This window comes from Papio anubis, chromosome 6, assembly GCF_008728515.1.
Source record: "Papio anubis isolate 15944 chromosome 6, Panubis1.0, whole genome shotgun sequence".
Lineage (NCBI taxonomy): Eukaryota > Metazoa > Chordata > Mammalia > Primates > Cercopithecidae > Papio > Papio anubis.
The window spans coordinates 37,280,015-37,298,326 of NC_044981.1; the positions used below are offsets into that span (position 1 = coordinate 37,280,015).

Here is an 18,312-nt window from a genome sequence, read left to right on the forward strand (position 1 = left end):
TCATCTGTGGAGATAAACTTTTACCTTTGTGCAGCTACAAAAATCTGTTTTTTTCCTTTGAAAATTTGGGTATATTTTTCAATTTTTTTATATGTTCTTAGGTTGTTGAACTTTATTGTGAATGTAATATTTTTATAACACTTTAATGATAGTCACATATATGCCCGAGATCTTTAAAAAAACCTTAAAAACATTAAAAATCTTCAAAACTACAAAAGTTTAAATTAATATAAAAGGTTAAATAATTTTATAGTACATGAAGAGCTCTTTTTTCACTTGAGCTTCTTCTGTATAAAATTATACCTTTTGTAATAAAGCCCACAATAAAAAAGCCCACAATAAAGTGGACATTTGGATCAAGTACGGTTGCCTTGATTTCAAGGCCAATCCAGTGAACTGGGGAGACATTGGTTTTTGCTTCTGTAAACCCACCCAGCTGATCCAGCAGTGAAGAGACTGTAGCAAATATCACTTGAATGAAAATGGATCACACCACAAATTCATTTCAACCACTTATCCCTAATGTTTGTCCAGAACCTTAAAGTTTTGCACTGTTGACACCAACTTTCACATAGGGTGTTCATATATGCGATTTGATCTTCACAAAATTCTGGGAGAAGTAGAGCAGACGTTCTTTTCTCAGTTTTCCAGATGAGGAAACAGAGTTGGAGTTAAGGGTGAAGTCAAAGACCCTCTCAGGGTCAAAACATCAGACAGATTTAGTCCTCTTTCCACTTCACCTCTGGGAAACCATGCTCAAATCCTGTCTTCCTGCTAGTGAATCACTCTACAGGATCACACTGATTTCCCTTGGGAAAGGTGTCATTTTATGGGTGTACCCACAGTGATTGAAATGTTCCTTTTAACGTTCTGCTTTCAGATACCGCCGAAGAGCACATGTGACTCCCAAATCGTACCTCTCATTTATAAATGGTTATAAAAACATTTATGCTGAAAAGGTGAAATTCATTAATGAACAAGCTGAACGTATGAATATTGGTAAGGGGAATGGAATGGAATGGGATGGAATGGAATAGGGTTTGTTTGATAGGGATCTCAATATTTTGTTTGGTGGACATTTTGTTTGAAAATGAAATACTCACTTTGTTAGTAGTAGACAATTTTAAAGGATGCCCTTAAGGGTTTTTTGGCCTGTCAGGAAACTCTGAACAGAAGAAAGTCTAAACAGAAGTGGCCCATTTTCTCTGTAGAACCATTTCTCCTGGCTCTTTCAACTCTGGGTCCCCTGTGCTGAGTCACTGAGCCATTGCTGGCAGATGGGGACAAGCCAGCGTTTGGGAATGAACAACAATTTCAGTTTTTGGTTTCACTTTGATTTGCCTTGATTTGTATAAACATTGCCATGTTAATGTTCCCTACATTTCTAATAAAGAAAAAGGCAAAATAGAAACAAAAACAAATAAAAACAAAAAGAGATTGTGTACCTAAGCAAGAGTTTCCAAGTGTCTGGTATATGTAGTATAACTAGCAAAAGTAAACATTGGAACAGATTACATGTCCAGAAAGCATGTGGCCCAAACAATCTAAAGCACCTTAGTTCTTATTTTTCAAGTTCTAAATAAAACTTGAGGGGCTGGGTGTGGTGGCTCTCGCCTCTAATTCCAGCACTTTGAGAGGCCATAGGCAAGCAGATCACTTGAGCCCAGGAGTTCTAGAGCAGCCTGGGCAACATGGTGAAACCCTGTCTCTACAAAAATATAAAAATTAGTCAGGCATCGTGGTGGCGCATGCCTGTACACCCAGCTACTTGGGAGGCTGAGGTGGGAGGATCACTTGAGCCCAGGAAGTCAAGGCTGCAGTGAGCTGAGACTGCACCACTACACTCCAGCCTAGGTGACAGAGTGGGACCCTGTCTCAAGAAAAAAACAAAACAAAAACCACTCGGTCACGTAGCATAACTGAGCGCCAAGGTCTGTGAAGTCAGCGATGAGAGAAGACTGTGAAAAGACTTCTTCTGCGGTTTTCTCATGATTCATCTTTTTGCAGCTTTCCTATATGATGCTTTAGATCAGTAGTGTGCTGAAGCCAACTCATAGTGGCTTTTGAGAGCACAATATTAAATTTTTAGGAATTTTGTGATCTGCTTGTTAAAAAGAACTTTTATTAAAAATTAGCTCATGTATACTTACGATTAAACAAATTGGATTTAAAATAAAGGCAATAAATGCTCAAACTCATCCCTTCTTAGTTTTACTCTTTTTTTTTTTCCTTGGAGACAGTCTTGCTCTGTTGCCCAGGCTGGAGTGCAATGGCGTGATCTCTGTTCACTGCAACCTCTGCCTCCCAGGTTCAAGTGATTCTCCTGCTTCAGCCTCCCAAGTAGCTGGGATTACAGGCATGCACCACCATGCCCAGCTTATTTTGTATTTTTAATAGAGACAGGGTTTTGCCATGTTGGCCAGGCTGGTTTCGAACTGACCTCAGGTGATCCACCCGCCTCGGCCTCCCAAAGTGCTGGGATTACAGGGGTGAGCTACCACGCCCAGCCTACTCTATTTTCTTATATTAATGTTCTTGAGATTATTTACTTCTGTCTGTGTGGTAGGAATATTACATAACAGTGTGGTACGGAGAATCTTTTGGTAGCTTGAAATCAGCCTTGGTGAGAGTGTTTACACTACAGAAATTGGACAATATAAAATGAGGGCTTCCCCTTCTCCCAGTGACCCAGATTTAAATATTTACCAACATCCCACTACCTAGAACCCATTGGAATATAAGCCATTCAGTTAACCAGTTCTTTTTCTCTACAGTGCTAAAAGTTGCAAACTCTGTTACATAAATTTTCATAGTTATAGCAAAGAGAACCACAAAAATGTTAATATATTTTCTATCTCATTTGCCACCTCAGCTGCAATATGATTCAAAGGCAAAAAATGATAGCAAAAACTGTTTACAAAGCCAAAGAGAGTATAAATTTGTCAAATAAGTATCTTGGCTAAACTAATCTTATTCAATAGGACATTGTGACCTTCCCTTAAATGTAGCTATGTGATATTCTTCGGTCAGAGCTGTTTTCTTTGCCTTCCTGTTGAAACTCAGAAATATGGTCAATATTGTTGCTCTTAAGATATGTATATTTTTAAAGCTTTTGTCTACAAATACAATTTTGTGTTTGTTATATTACATGTACAGTGCCTTATAAATAGTAAATATTAAATAAATATTTGATGAAGGCATATACCTATACTCAGCAAAAGTATATATGTGTGTATTTGTAAAGGTCTTGATAAACTAATGGAGGCAAGTGAATCTGTTGCTAAACTGTCTCAGGATCTTGCAGTCAAGGAGAAGGAGTTGGCAGTGGCTTCCGTAAAAGCAGATGAAGTGAGTTTGCATTTATTTTATCACTGATGAGGAATATTTTTCCATATTAAAATGCATTATTTTAAAATGGTATTAAAGAACAAGCAGGGTATAAATCTATGGACAATTCCTGGTAAGATAGTGTTCACAAAGACTTAGACATTTTTGTTTAACTTATACCAGCGTATATCTGAACTATTAATGTTGCTACTTGGCCTAAGACTATTATTTCTTCTCTCACTCTGTCTCTCTCTCTTATTCTGTTTCATCAGTTTATGAAATTTCTGCTTGACTATGAGTTATATTTGGTCTTCTGTTTAAGGTCCCTGTATGTTCCAGGTTTCTGGGATGGTCCAAATCTCACTTATATGTGTCAAGGAGGGCAAAGAATAAAGAGGAAGAGTTGGTGGAGTTTCTTTTTTTTAAAAAAAAAGAAAGTGGAAAAATCCATACTCCTTTCAAGGAGATAGGTATATGTGTGTGCTGCTTTTTCTCTCTCTTTTTTTTTTGAGATGGAGTCTTGCTCTGTTGTCCAGGCTGGAGTGCAGTGGCACAATCTCAGCCCACTGCAACCTCCACCTCCTGGGTTCGAGCGATTTTCCTGCCTCATTTTTGTGTTTTTAGTAGAGACGGGGTTTCACCATGTTGGCCAGGATGGTCTTGATTTCTTGACTTTGTGATCCGCCTACGTCGGCCTCCCAAAGTGCTGGGATTACAGACGTGAGCCATGCTGCCCGGCCTATGTGCTGCCTTTTTAAAATCTATTATACAGCCTTCTAGTCTCAGATTTTCAGCTTCCAGTCACCAAGAGTCAGTTAAGAATAAATACTTCAGTCTTGATCCTCGCCAGTTACTGAAATGAGTGAACTAACATAGGGGAGGCACTTACGCATAGTCCTGGCATATGTGATAAGCACTCAGTAAACATTAGCTACTTCTATTGTTATTATACAAGGCTTACTAGGGGTTTTTGCCCTTATTCTGTGATACTTTCTTGAATTGTTTTAATTTTCTAGAAATTTGTAGAGTGAAAATACTATTTCTTCTGAAAGCTTTAAATATTTATTTATATGTATTCTAAGCCTAAGGAAAGCTTAGAAAATGGAAAACTGCGAGGAACTGCTCAAAGGAATTTACTTTAATACACCTTAAAATATAGACAATTTAGATAGGAAATAAATTTGTTCTTATTTGTGTTTTATATTTTGTTGAATAAATATTTGCTCACTCTTCAAATCTATAAATTTTGCTTGAAAGGTTTCTATTTGCTTTCATGTGTTTGCTCAACTTAACAGGTATTAGCAGAAGTCACAGTAAGCGCTCAGGCTTCAGCCAAAATTAAAAATGAAGTACAGGAGGTAAAAGACAAAGCCCAAAAAATTGTGGATGAAATTGATAGTGAAAAAGTAAAAGCTGAAAGCAAGCTCGAAGCAGCTAAACCTGCATTGGAAGAAGCAGAAGCAGCCCTGAATGTGAGCAGTGCATTGTCACCCCTTCCAACACAAGTCCTAGAAGGCATCATGTTTCATTACATGAAATTAACTCATCAGAAAACTGAATTGAGTTCTTAATGTGATTGATAATCTCTGAGTCTGGAAACAAATGTGTCAATTCAGTTTTCTAAGTTTTAATTTTTTTAAAGTCCTCACCTTTTGTATTATTTTCATCCCACAAATTGGCCTTCCACGAGAACTGAGAAATAATGCTAGTGGTTAGTGGCCTAAACTATGAGAAATTCAGATTACACAGAGAGCCTGCTCAGTTTCTCCACCATCCCTTCCAGATTATGTCATGCCCCCTTTTAAAATCTTCCTGTGGTTCCCACTGCTCTTAGGATAAAGTCCTGAGCTAGGCATTCACAGCTGTGAGGCAACAGGTACACAGCTTTGGAGGCAGGCAGACCTGCATTCAACCTCTATGTATAATACACACACACACACATATATATACACATGCACATATATGGTTATATACACACGTGTATATACATACACGTATGTACATATACACACACGTACATATATATGGATATATACACACTTATATACACACGTGTATATACATACACACTGCTAATACACACACATATATGTATGTATGTACGTATATATGATCTGGAGTAAATTTACTTTCTTGGGTATCTGTGGGGATTATATCTCATTGATCCTTAAAGAATCAATGCGAGCATTAAAAGTAATTAATACAAAATGCTAGGTACATAGAAAGTGCTCAATAAATATTAGTGCTTCTGTTCCTGCTGATGACCTGGCTCCTGTCTATCTCTTGAACTTGTATATCTTGTCATTTTGTCCCTACACACAATGCGATCCAGTCATACAGAAAAATGTATAGGATTCTGAAAGAATAGTCAGGGTCTGTTACCTTTAAACGTGCCTCCACCTCTGCCGGGAATGCTTTTCCTAACTTTCATTGCCTAATTAGAGTCAATCTTCAAATCTGGGCCCAGACCTCACTCCTCCTAGAAAGTTTTCAGTTCTTCTTCAAGGCCTTCCTTTGTTTTCCTGTCACTCACATGCTTCTGTCATGGCAGAAATCCTTATGTAGGTTAATTGTATTTTCTTTGCCATTTTTCAGGAGGTTATGAGGACAAGACTATTTTTGTTTGTTTTGTTTTATATGGGAGAATGCCTACAATTGTTAAATGAATAAATAAATCTATGATAATAATTTAATAAAATGTTAACAATGACCAGGACACGTTCTGCACCCCTACTTCCTTTATGGGTCTTACTATAATGTACAAAAGGGAGAGATCACCGAACCAAAGGAGTCTTAGAACATGTTATTGATCATATGGTCTCCCAGTTCTTGCCTTGATGGTCAGGCAATGTCTTAATCCAAACCCAGCCAATGGATAGAACTTTTCAAAAATATTTTTATGAGCCATATATTACAGTAACTTCTCTTGTCTCCTTCTAATTCCTCCCCCTGCCATAGACAGGGAAGCCCTCAAAATGAAGGCTGAAGGTGAGGTTTCTGATATTCAGGGCTTTGTATCCTCTCTTAATATCCACAGCTAATATAGACCCTGTGCTTTGAAGATGCAAGTTATCTAAGTGTTACATATCAATGGGACTTATTAACAGAGGTCTGTGATGGCAATGCCTGGTAGTGATATTTTAAACCAATTCATTGGGAGCAAAAGGGAAAAAAAGAATACATACAAATAAACAAACAGAAATACCAAAATAACAATGAAAGAGCCACTAAGCAAAAATCTTGGAACTGGAGAGAAAATATGCTTTAAAGTTTTCTATCTTAATTATTTAAAAGTATTAGATTTCTGTGTAGCTATTAATACCACTCAACAGACAAAATATTGATCCCTAATCCCAAATATAGACTATCAAGCCAAATGATATTGCCACAGTCAGGAAACTTGCAAAACCACCACATCTTATTATGAGAATCATGGACTGTGTTCTGTTACTATTTCAAAAGAAAATTGACCCTGTTACTATGGATCCAGAAAAACCTTGCTGCAAGCCATCATGGGGAGAGTCATTAAAGGTAAGTCAAGTCTATCTTTGTCAATCCTATGAGCTGCATCAGGCATCCTCAGCCCGGGACACTCAATATAGTCCAGACAAACTGGCAGACAATAATTGATCATTGTGTATTGAAAAGTTTATCTTAAACTGCATCACGTAAAATGTAAAGGGGGATAGATTTAAAGCTGAATGCCTTCTTTTTATCACATCTGTCCAGAACTGGTGGCTAGTATTGGCACAGCCTTGGTGTCAACCCAGCCCAATCTTCAAAACGGGGCTTGTGTGGTTGGTGGCATTCAGATGCACTTACCAGAAAGAAAACTTACATAGCTTTTCTTCTTTACTCTTTCCACGTGGAATCCAGAAGACAATTTGTGATTTACAGATTTAGGTTGGCTACTGCCAATAGTCTCAATTTGTGTATTTAGAGCAAATCAACTGTTACTTCTTTGAGAAAATTCAGTTTAGAAGTACATATTAACTCAGGAAGAAAGTATTTATTTTCTTCCATAACTTACAGGTTATAATACTATTTTTCAGTTGATGAGTGCAACAGGATTCCTGTGGAACCTTCAGCAGTTCCCTAAGGACACTATAAATGAAGAGACTGTTGAGCTACTACAGCCATATTTTAATATGGATGATTATACTTTTGAAAGTGCCAAAAAAGTCTGTGGGAATGTGGCTGGTCTCCTGTCTTGGACACTTGCTATGGCAATATTTTATGGCATCAATAGAGAAGTGTTGCCTCTGAAGGTAAAAGTTTCCTTCCTTCTCCCAGTAAATCAATGTTTCATAAAATCAATTATCAGTATTACTGCTATTAAAAGAAAATGCGTAGTTTAGATAAAGGTAGATGTCCCTGTTACCAAATTTGTCTTTTTTCTCTGTGTCCTCTCAAAGTTTCTCCTTCTTTTTATATCTGTTACATGCTTCTTGACAATGCAGGCAAGTGACTGAAACCAATGTGTTAACTTACACAGGAAATGAGTTTCTTGGGAATAATAATCAAGCTGTCATAAGAAGAAAAACTTGCCGTTTCTTTGAAGTTTGGAGATTAGGTTTGGAGGTTGAATTTGATGACTGTATTTCAAACAAAACTTATAAAAATTAGACTTGACACTAGAAATGTTTTAAATTTCCAAGACAGGAGGAGAACCTTAAATGCAATCTAAGAAGCAAACAAAACCTAAAAGGTTGTTCACAAAAGACAAATCAAGATGTTGCAGATTTCCCATAACCCTAAATACTAGAAGATAATGGAAACACATATGCAGTGTTTTGAGGAGGAAAATGCTGGGGTCCAAGCACTCAATAATGGGCAAAGCTGGTCTTCATGTATGAGGGAACAGAAAGAGATTCTTAGGAGTGCAAGGATTCGTGAAATGTGTCAGTCAGATACACACTGCCTCCAGGGCCCTGTCTCAATCCCCCACCCCCACAAAGCTGAAAGTATTGTAAGTGGTTGCTCTGTGGAATGGATAATGATGAGTCAGTGGACAGCTCTGTGGAATGGATAATGATGAGTCAGTGGACAGGGGGTTACTGTTTTTCATAATAAGCTTTAGAGAAATGGCTGCCTCTTTAAAACCTGTGCATGAGGAACTTCGAGAAAAATAGAAAATCAATTTAAAATAAAAAGTTTCAACAAAGAGAAATGATAGGAAAAATATGAAAAAAACACACCCCAACAAAAAGATACCAAGGGAGAAATCTTACAATAAATGTAGAATTCAAGAAAAATCAAAACACACACACATCAGAAAAGAGCTATTCTTTGTTGATAAAAATGATGATCCATAGTGAAGACAATTAAAATAATGTGTTATGCAATAAATAAAATAGCATCAAATCATAGAAAGCAAATCCATTAGTATTTTCAGTGGAAATTAACAAATATAATACTGTAATTTGAGATTGTGGCACATGCTATCAAATTAACAAAAATAATATTGTAATTTGAGATTGCGGCTACCCCTGGTAGGCATAGGGCCAGCTTCTTGGGTGTGCACACAGGGCCTTGTGTTAATGCTCTGCTGTTGCCGTCTTCAGATTCTTAATAATTTTTTTTAACAAGGGGCCCCACATTTTTCATTTTGCACTGGGCCCTGTAAATTATAGAGGCAATCCTGAGTAGGCATAAATTAGTAATTATATAGAAATTTTACATGATATTATTTTTCAGGTTGAATAACTACTTTGAACTTTCTCCAATATAAATAAAGAATATGAAATTATTTCTAGAGTACAAGAAACATTTATAAGAATTAATTATATTCGATGGTAAAAGAGGACCTCGATTAAATTCCTGAAAGCAAAAAATCCTGGGGTCTCATTCTCTAATTATAAGCAATAATACTGGAAAGTTTACATTAAAATGAAGTCAGTCATTCCTAATTAGGACATAATGAAAATAAGTGAGTTACCAAAGCTTCTGTGATATGGCCAAAATGGTACATTCTTAGCCCTTACATGCATCAAAGAAACTAAACATTCCACTTAAGAGTTAAAGTATATACTCACTCATAAGCATACATACACACGAAATTTAAGGAAAGCAGAATAGAGCCAATAAAAATAACATTAAAAATTAGAGAAGAGAAAAGCAGCAGAATTAATGAGCAAATCTTTTTTTTTTTTGAGACTGTATCTTGCTCTATCGTCCAGGCTGGAGTGCAGTGGTGTGATCTCGGCTCACTGCAAGCTCCGCCTCCCAGGTTCACACCATTCTCCTGCCTCAGCCTCCCAAGTAGCTGGGACTGCAGGCGCCCGCCACCATACCCAGCTAATTTTTTTGTATTTTTAGTAGAGACGGGATTTCACCGTGTTAGCCAGGATGGTCTCGATCTCCTGACCTCGTGATCCGCCCGCCTCGGCCTCCCAAAGTGCTGGGATTACAGGCGTGAGCCACCGTGCCCCGCCCGGCCATTCATTTTGGGATTACAGGTGTGAGCCACCACTCCCGGCCGGCATTAATGAGCAAATCTAAGAACCTATGCTTTACAAAAACAAAACTGTAAGAAATCTTCCAGGAAAATCTAATCAAGAAGAAAATAAAAACAAATGAAAATAGAAAGATAAATCCTCATAATTCTAGATGTGAAGATTCAAGTAATTATAAAGCAATTTTTTTTTAAGAGACAGAGTTTCGTTCTGGCCCCCAGGCTGGAGTGCAGTGGTGCAATCATAGCTTACTGTAGCCTCGAATTCCTGGGATTAAGCAATCCTCCTCCCTCAGCCTCCCAAACTGCTAGGATTATAGGTGTGAGCCACTGTGCCAGGCTACAAATATTGCATAGTTGTATGTCAATATAGTAGAAAATCTAAATGAAATAAAAATGTTATGGGAAAAGGAGCTAAATTCAAACAAACATTGAGAACAAAAATAAGAAAGGTATCAAAGAACTTCTACCCCAGAAGGCTTTGGGCCTAGATTACTTTACTGATTATTTTAAATTTACAAGAAGCAGATCATTACCGCATTGTAGGACTTAGAAAAATGTGAAAAACTACTGTTACAGTAATTTAACTTGCAGAATCTTTGATATGTTTCATATCCAATACTCACAACATTATTTGTAATAACTAAAAATGGGGGGTGGAGAAGTGTATACGAGTAGGAAAAAGGTTAATTATGATACATCCAACGTGTAGAATATCATGCAGTCACATAACTAATGTTCATGATGGACTTGGGACCTTCATAAAACGAAATGAAATAAAAAAAATCAAAATGCCAATTACCAACTTCCTAACACAACACTCACAGGTTATGTCTGAGTAAAATCGGGGTAACTTTTGTTCTCCTTCCTATACATTGCTGCATTTTCCATGTTTTCTTATTAAACATTAATAATTAAAAAAAATTTTTTTTGAGACAGGGTCTCACTCTGTCACCCAGGCTAGAGTGCAGTGTTGCGATCACAGGTCACTGCAGCCTTGACCTCCGGGGCCCAAGCGATCCTCCTGCTTCAGCCTCCAGAGTAGCTTGGACTACAGGTGCATGCCACCATACCCAGCTAATTTTTCTATTTTTCTGTGGAAACAAGATCTCCCTGTTTTGCCCAGGCTGGTCTTGAACTGGGCTCAAGTGATCTTCAGCCTCCCAAAGTTCTGGGATTACAGGCATGAGCCACCGTACCTGGCCAGTAATTAAAAATTTAAAAGTAATGAAATACCCTCCAAGACTCTTTGCTTTCCCAGCCGAAGACACTGAAACAGATGAGCTCGAAAGTCCCATGTAGTGCAGAAATTATGTGATTTGTGTTATCTACCAATTACAATCATGACTGTTTTGTGCAGCTAATACACTAACCATGTCTTCTTTTCAGGCCAACCTGGCCAAGCAGGAAGGCCGGTTAGCAGTTGCTAATGCTGAGTTAGGGAAGGCACAAGCCCTGCTGGATGAGAAGCAAGCTGAGCTGGATAAAGTACAGGCAAAATTTGATGCAGCAATGAATGAGAAAATGGTGAGATTAAATATACAAAATCCCCAAAATGGTGTACTGAAACTTTATACAAGAGCATGCTGTATTTGGAAGTCAGGCAAATGGTTGTGATGACAAAATACTGGCCAGCATGCCTATCTGTTTTGGATCTTTGGTGCTCAAAATTTTTTTGTGTGTGTTTTCACTGATCAAGCTGTACCATCACTGATTTCAGGGTTAGAAAACTGGGTTTGAGATGCAGCTCAGACATTTGTTAATTGTGTGGTTTGGGGCAATCTACCTAGCTCTGTTTGTAAAATGGGGATCCTGATATGACCTCTTGGGATAGGATGTAAGCAATGGTGGTCTAGTAAATGTTTAACAGTCTAGTGTGCCGTGCGGGGACAGGAAAGCCCAGATTTGTAATATTTGCTGATTTCTGTGGTGGAAATACTCCCATCACTGGCAATTCTAAACTACCAATGTAACGTCCCTGAGCACAGATTTGGGAAAAGGTGCATGGCAGTACACCATTGCATACTATTTCCACCATCCAGATACAACAGCCTTAACGTCAAGAGCATAGATAATATTAACATTTAAATGATTAGGAAGTAAGCTTTTGTTATTTATTACTTTTGCTTTTAATATAATTTTTTAATTGTAAGCTTACATAGTTTAATTTTTAATAAAGGCTGTGTTTAGCACCAGCTCACAAATACTCTAAAAATTTAACAGTTGGCTCTTATGAGTTGGTCCAAGCCAGCTGCTTCATGCTACTGTTGTCTGGGATTTTTCCAGGAGAAAATACTTTGTAAATGGCAAAGAACTCAGGATTATTACTGCATCCAAGACGTCGAAAGGGCAAATCTTATTGATTTGATTCTGTTTTGAAAATGTTCAATAGAAATACTATTTTAATTTATCTGATTAAAAGATAAATTATGTGATTTGGATTCTGTCTTACAAAATTGCTTTCCTTGAAATTTCGTAAGGTAAAATCACTATTATTATGAATGATCAAAATTTAATATGTGAAGTTTCATGCACACTGTATTTTTAGGTTATATTATTTTGCAAATTAAGAAATTCCCTCGTGTATTTTTATGTGTGAATATAATGGATGTTTGTGTTAAGCACTTAGAAGAGTGTTTTTGAGACATTCTTCCATTATGGCTGCAGGATTTGCTTAATGATGCTGATATGTGCCGGAAAAAGATGCAGGCCGCCTCCACTCTCATCGATGGGCTGAGTGGAGAAAAAATCCGATGGACCCAGCAAAGTAAAGAATTCAAAGCTCAGATTAATAGGTGCGAATCTGGGTCTCTTCACAGTCACTCTTTCTTTGTGACATTAGAGAACATAAAGTCCATTTCCACGGTGAAATGCTTTTCTCCTTCATTTCCATGTGTTCATGTCTGAATCCTGTCATCTATGACAGTGCTTACAACTTAAATCACACACTCTAGGTGAAATACTATAGAGGATGAAGAAGATTTTGTGAAATATTTTACATCTCAGCTGTGGTTCAGTATGAGAGTGCTTTTGATATTATTTGGATTTGCCAGGGCCATCTAGATGCTCACTCCAGTTCTCTATGCTTCACCTCAATGATTTTGGAAGTGTGGATCAATGGTTTGTTGTAAATGCAAGGCTGTCTTTTGCTGGTGTCAATTGGTGTCCTTAGAAAACTTAAAAGAGAGTGCAACGAGAGAGGAGCAAGAAGATGGCAATAAACAAACAAACAAACAAATAAATAAAAAGGGAGGGGAAAGAAAACATGGCTTAACACAAGATTGAAATCTGAACAAGACCAAGGGACAGGATGGGGGAAGATGCTTTCCGCACAGTACCAAGGCTCACGACCTGTAGGCTTTGGGAGGAAGCCTTCTTTCTTGCTTCCTGACCACCCCACATGTGGCTACTCCCACCCACTTTTGGGTTTTGGGCTCCACTTTGCATGGTCTTTTCCATGCCTGGCTACCAAGCATTAAGCAGGGGCAAAGAAGGATTTCCCCCAGTAACAGAGCAAAACTGTGACCTCTCAAACAACTTAGTGAAAGAGCTTAAAACATGTCAGGTGACTCACTTTGGGGAGGGGGCTGTGTGTTTTTTCTTCACAGACTTGTAGGTGATATTCTGCTGTGCACGGGATTCCTTTCCTACCTTGGTCCTTTCAATCAGATATTTAGGAACTATTTGCTTAAAGATCAATGGGAAATGGAGTTGAGAGCACGGAGAATTCCTTTCACAGAAAACCTGAATCTTATTTCAATGTTGGTGGATCCTCCAACCGTAAGTTTTACTTTCCCAATATTATTTGAATTTCAATCTCACTTTATTTCTTACTTACTAAGAAACCCGGCTGCGTGCAGTGTCTCACGCCTGTAATCCCAGCACTTTGGGAGGCCGAGGAGGGCAGATCATGAGGTCAGGAGTTCAAGACCAGCCTGACCAACATGGTGAAACCCCGTCTCTACTAAAAATACAAAAGTGAGCTGGGCGTGATGGCGCGTGCCTGTAATCCCAGCTACTCAGGAGGCTGAGGCAGGAGAATCACTGTAACCGGGGAGGCAGAGGTTCCGAGATCACGCCATTGCACTCCAGCCTGGGCAACAAGAGAGAAACTCCATCTCAAAAAAAAAAAAAAAAAAAAAAAGAGGAAACCCAGGTTCATTAAACTTTTTCTTTAACTAGAAAGATTGATTTGAAAGTGCTTAAGAGTTTTTTTTTAAATAATTTTCTTTGTGGTATAAACGTTTCTTGGTGTTTTAAGTAATCTTGCTTCCAAATTAAGACCAATTGCATTGCTGTGAACTAAAAGATCATTTGAGAGATATAGGCTTGCTAATACTGGGCCCTTCTTATACCTCTTCATTATTTACACCACTGCTGTGAAGTCATACTCTCTTTCAAACATTTTAGGCAAATGTAGGCATGATCTGTGCTGGTATTAACCTTATTTTCCTTATTTGCTATCTTTTTTAGTGTCTAATAACATAACACAATAGCGTGTTCTGGTGACCCTAAGTAATAGCAAGGCCTTTCTAACTAACCTTCCTTGCTGGGAATCTGATGCCACTGTCAATTTCCAGTATATCTTGCAGAGCTTCTGTGGTAATAAATGCTTTCCAGGCAATTTGTATTCATGAGTTGCTTTTCTGATTTGCAAATCTGCTCTCCAGTTGCTGTTTCCTTAGGGGATGCCAAGCTATTAATTTCATGTTATCTGTATTTAAAAGTTAAAAACTAATCTTTTCCAATTCAAACATTGTTGAATTCACCCTTACAGGGAATAGATTATGTGTTGTAGATGCATTGGGCACTGGTGAAGCAACATGGGCCAGAATATTCTTTATTAATTATGGCCTTTGGGGGTCCTGGGATAATTTAACAAAGGTGGAGGTTGGTTGGCTCATTGGATCTCTGATTATTTTATTTTATTTTATTTTTTTAGAGCCAAAGTCTTGCTCTGTAGCCCAGACTGAAGTGCAGTGGTGTGATCATGGTTCACTGCAGCCTGAAATTCCTGGGCTCAAGTGACCCTCCCAGCCTCCCAAAATGCTGGGATTATAGGCATGAACCACTGCGCCTGACTTGGTGATTTTATTGATCACGTGGCGGGAGGCTGGCAATCTGCTCTAAATTTGGAGAAGGAAATATTCACAAAAGTGTCATTGATGAGCTCCTGGTAATATAATAACTCATCTAATTTATCTCCAGCTATGCAATCACCCGTACATCATGCGGGCAGAACCAAAGGGCCGGAAGGGGAAGCTATCAGGGGCTAATTGCTTGGGACTTATCTTCTTCTCTGACATCTCATTATATTCACTGTCTCCATTAACCTCAAATCAGGTTCAATATGCAGTCAACTTACTATGATTCCCCTAAGTATGAAAATACAATGCAAAAGGATAAACCTTGTTTTGGGTGATTAAAGAAGGGATTCATTAGATTATAAATTTGTTTTTTTTTTTTATGTGAATGTTATTTGGTTCACATTTACAAGTTTGCTTTTTTAGAAGTACAAGTTTCTTAGTCTCGAAGGAAAATAATGTCCATATTTTAAATTATTTTACTTTATGGTACTTTTAATTACTAATGAGGGCATTCCTGTTCTCCTTTGAATGGTGATATCCATTTCCTGTTGTTCAGATTGGTGAGTGGGGGCTACAGGGATTACCAGGAGATGATCTCTCAATTCAGAATGGCATTATTGTGACAAAGGCCACCAGATACCCACTCCTCATAGACCCACAAACTCAAGGCAAAACTTGGATTAAATCAAAGGAAAAAGAAAATGATTTGCAGGTATGTAGCATTTGGTGCAGGGGAAAATAATCTTGAAATCATGAAACTTTTCAAAATTTCAATTGAATCTGCAGTCATAAAGTTGTCATCTCCATGACAAATGTTTGCTAATTCACACTCTTGAGTTTTGTAATAGCAATTTGGGGCAACAGCTCTGATTCTTTTCTCTCTTTTGTACTCTCCTTATACATTTCCCTGACTCCATTGCTTTTGCTAATATTGAATGTGGCTTTTGTTCTGGGCCTTGGGTTTGGTCCTATAGGAGAGTGGCAAATAGAATATTGTGATCCCTTAGTTCAAGACCATTCATGCCAACCTTGCTCAGGCTCTGGGTACTACATAGCTTACTGAGTCCGGCTTTGGTGCTTGCATCTAATAAGGTGTTAATTTTCAGGCGGGGGTAGACAAGGGCAGGATTCCAACATTCCTGACACCCTTAGGGATTCTGTTACTATTGATATTTTAATTCAACTGCCGATGTGGGATATTCAGTGTTTCCTAGACACTGTTCCCAGAGTTCTAAACCTCCTGCCCCCATATTTTTGCTTATACTATTTCTACTAACCAAAATGTCTTTCTCCACCCTCCACTTACATCCCAGATAAAAATCTCAGCCATTCTTCAAAGTCCACATCCACCACTACCTCCATCACGACTTTTCTGTGTCCCCAGCACAATATAGCCTGTCCTGAATCCTCACAAGGTCTTGTTTGCACTTCTGTTGTGGACTTAGAATCTGACTTAAGTTATTGTTCTTTGCACATTTATCTTTTACTTCTGCTGTACCATGAACTCATTGTTGGCCAAGTTTTATTCATCTTTACATGTTCTGCACTGCTCTTTTTGAGTAGAAATTCTGATATTTATTGAATTTAAGTGAATTTATCAAAGTGTGTCATCATTATAGAAAAAAAGAACCAGGAAAATAATGTGGTCATCTTGATGAATATGAAAAAAAAAGCACTTGGTAAAATTCAATGCCCATTCATGATCAAATTTCCAGCAAACTGGGAGGGACCTTCCTTAATTAGGTAAAGAGTTTCTTTTTCCAAAAAGCCATAACAAACATCATATTTAGTGGTGAAATACTGAAAGATTTCCTCCTGAGATCAGTGCTTCTCATGCAAGTGGATACAGCCCAGTGCTGGGAAGCACACCTAAATACCCCACCTCCTCAATACTCCAGAACACAATACATCAGTCTATGTTTACTAAGAAAACCCAGGGAAATCCTAGAATGGTCCAGGCAATGTAAATAGAAGAGAAGAGTTAAAAGAAATAGTGTCCATTTCCACGAAGCTTCTTAGGGGCCACATTTTCAAGGGTGCACAAATGTGGTATACTAGAACACTTCTTAGTTTCTGCAGCCAGGTCAACTATAACTTGTGCCTGGCCCCATTCCCCTTGGCTCTGCTGGCTTTCAATCTCCCTGCTCCTCTTATTCTTGGAACCTTGCCTGGACCTCCTTAGCTCAGTACATGCTCCTGTGTCGCTTGGCCATGAATGCTGCTATTTTTTTCTGATCATAGCTTTATCTCTCCATTTCAGGATTACATTCACTGATAGTCTTCACTAATGTCCTTTCTGATGCAACCCAGTCCCAGGAACCTTCTTGCGGAAGGAACAGAAATATGCCCGAGACACTTTCTTATTTTAAAAATCATCCACTGCTGGGATGGAAATAGACTGAATTGTATTCTTTTTACTCAGACAACATTATTTTCTTATGTGGATAAGCACATGTACAAACACATGCAAATGAAACACAAAGCATGGTTTATATGCCCAGGGCTGTGGTCAACCTTGGCAGCTTTGTTTGCCAAGCCTACCTTCAATGCCATCTCCAAGACCTACAGCTCTGACTTGTGGAAAGAAAGTGTATTTACTAAGCCTCGCTATCAGGAATTCACTGGTCATCTTGTAAAGACCCAATACCTGTCTCTGTGCAGGTGAACCAGGCTCTGGTGGTAGTTACCACATATATAGTGTTTCACAAGAAAAATCAAATGAAATAAACCTGAAATTAGGATTCCAAAATATTATTTCAAGTTTATAAAAGACATTGAAGGTGATTGAAGATAATTATCTCCTTACTTGGGAAAGAAATCACAAAAATAGAATTTACCCCTTGAGAAATAAAGCAGGATATAAGCAAATTTAGTCTTACTGGTGCTTTTCTTCACCTTGTTTATTAAGTTCATCAAAGCTCTTTGTTTAGGTTCTTTTACCTTATTAACTTATAGGAAGGTCTTTACAGCACATTATTTGTATAAAGAAAGCTATTCATCCAGGGAAACAACTTCCTTCATGTGCAGAATTTCTTTTTGGTTATTTCCTTTTTAATCAAAACAGGACAAAAGTAGGCTGATTTAAGTTTTATATTTCATATCTTCTTTTTATCATAGTAATTGAGAGATACATATTTAATTCGGTTCTCCTAATTACCTGTTGTCCCAGTGGGTTCTTCCTTGCGTCTTATGGTCTGCACCCACAATAGCATAAGACATTAGTTGAATTCAGAAGATAGGATAGAATGAGTTGAGAAATGAGCCTTTGGGAATCTTCACAGTAAGGCAGGGGGAGGGATCCTAGGCAATTTAAGGGTTCAAATCCAATTGGCTCATGCAGAGACCAACCAGTACAGTGTGTCTATTTTAACTAATAACAAACGCATTAAACTAAACACGGAGGACCCAACCAGGAATTCAGAATTGTAGTTTTAAAAAATGTAA

General features: G+C 38.0%; 1 protein-coding gene across 5 annotated transcripts in view; it reads left to right on the top strand.

Moving 5' to 3' along the window:
• The window catches only part of DNAH8 (dynein axonemal heavy chain 8), a 319,842-nt gene that overhangs the window by 199,443 nt on the left and 102,087 nt on the right, over positions 1-18,312 (top strand). For all 5 annotated transcript variants that reach the window (XM_031667069.1, XM_031667067.1, XM_031667072.1 and 2 more), the window contains 9 exons: positions 881-999; positions 3,245-3,348; positions 4,623-4,799; positions 6,691-6,858; positions 7,380-7,595; positions 11,171-11,308; positions 12,449-12,576; positions 13,390-13,561; positions 15,425-15,580. In XM_031667069.1, coding sequence (XP_031522929.1) covers positions 881-999; positions 3,245-3,348; positions 4,623-4,799; positions 6,691-6,858; positions 7,380-7,595; positions 11,171-11,308; positions 12,449-12,576; positions 13,390-13,561; positions 15,425-15,580 — 1,378 coding nt within the window. The remainder of the gene's footprint in view (positions 1-880; positions 1,000-3,244; positions 3,349-4,622; positions 4,800-6,690; positions 6,859-7,379; positions 7,596-11,170; positions 11,309-12,448; positions 12,577-13,389; positions 13,562-15,424; positions 15,581-18,312) is intronic.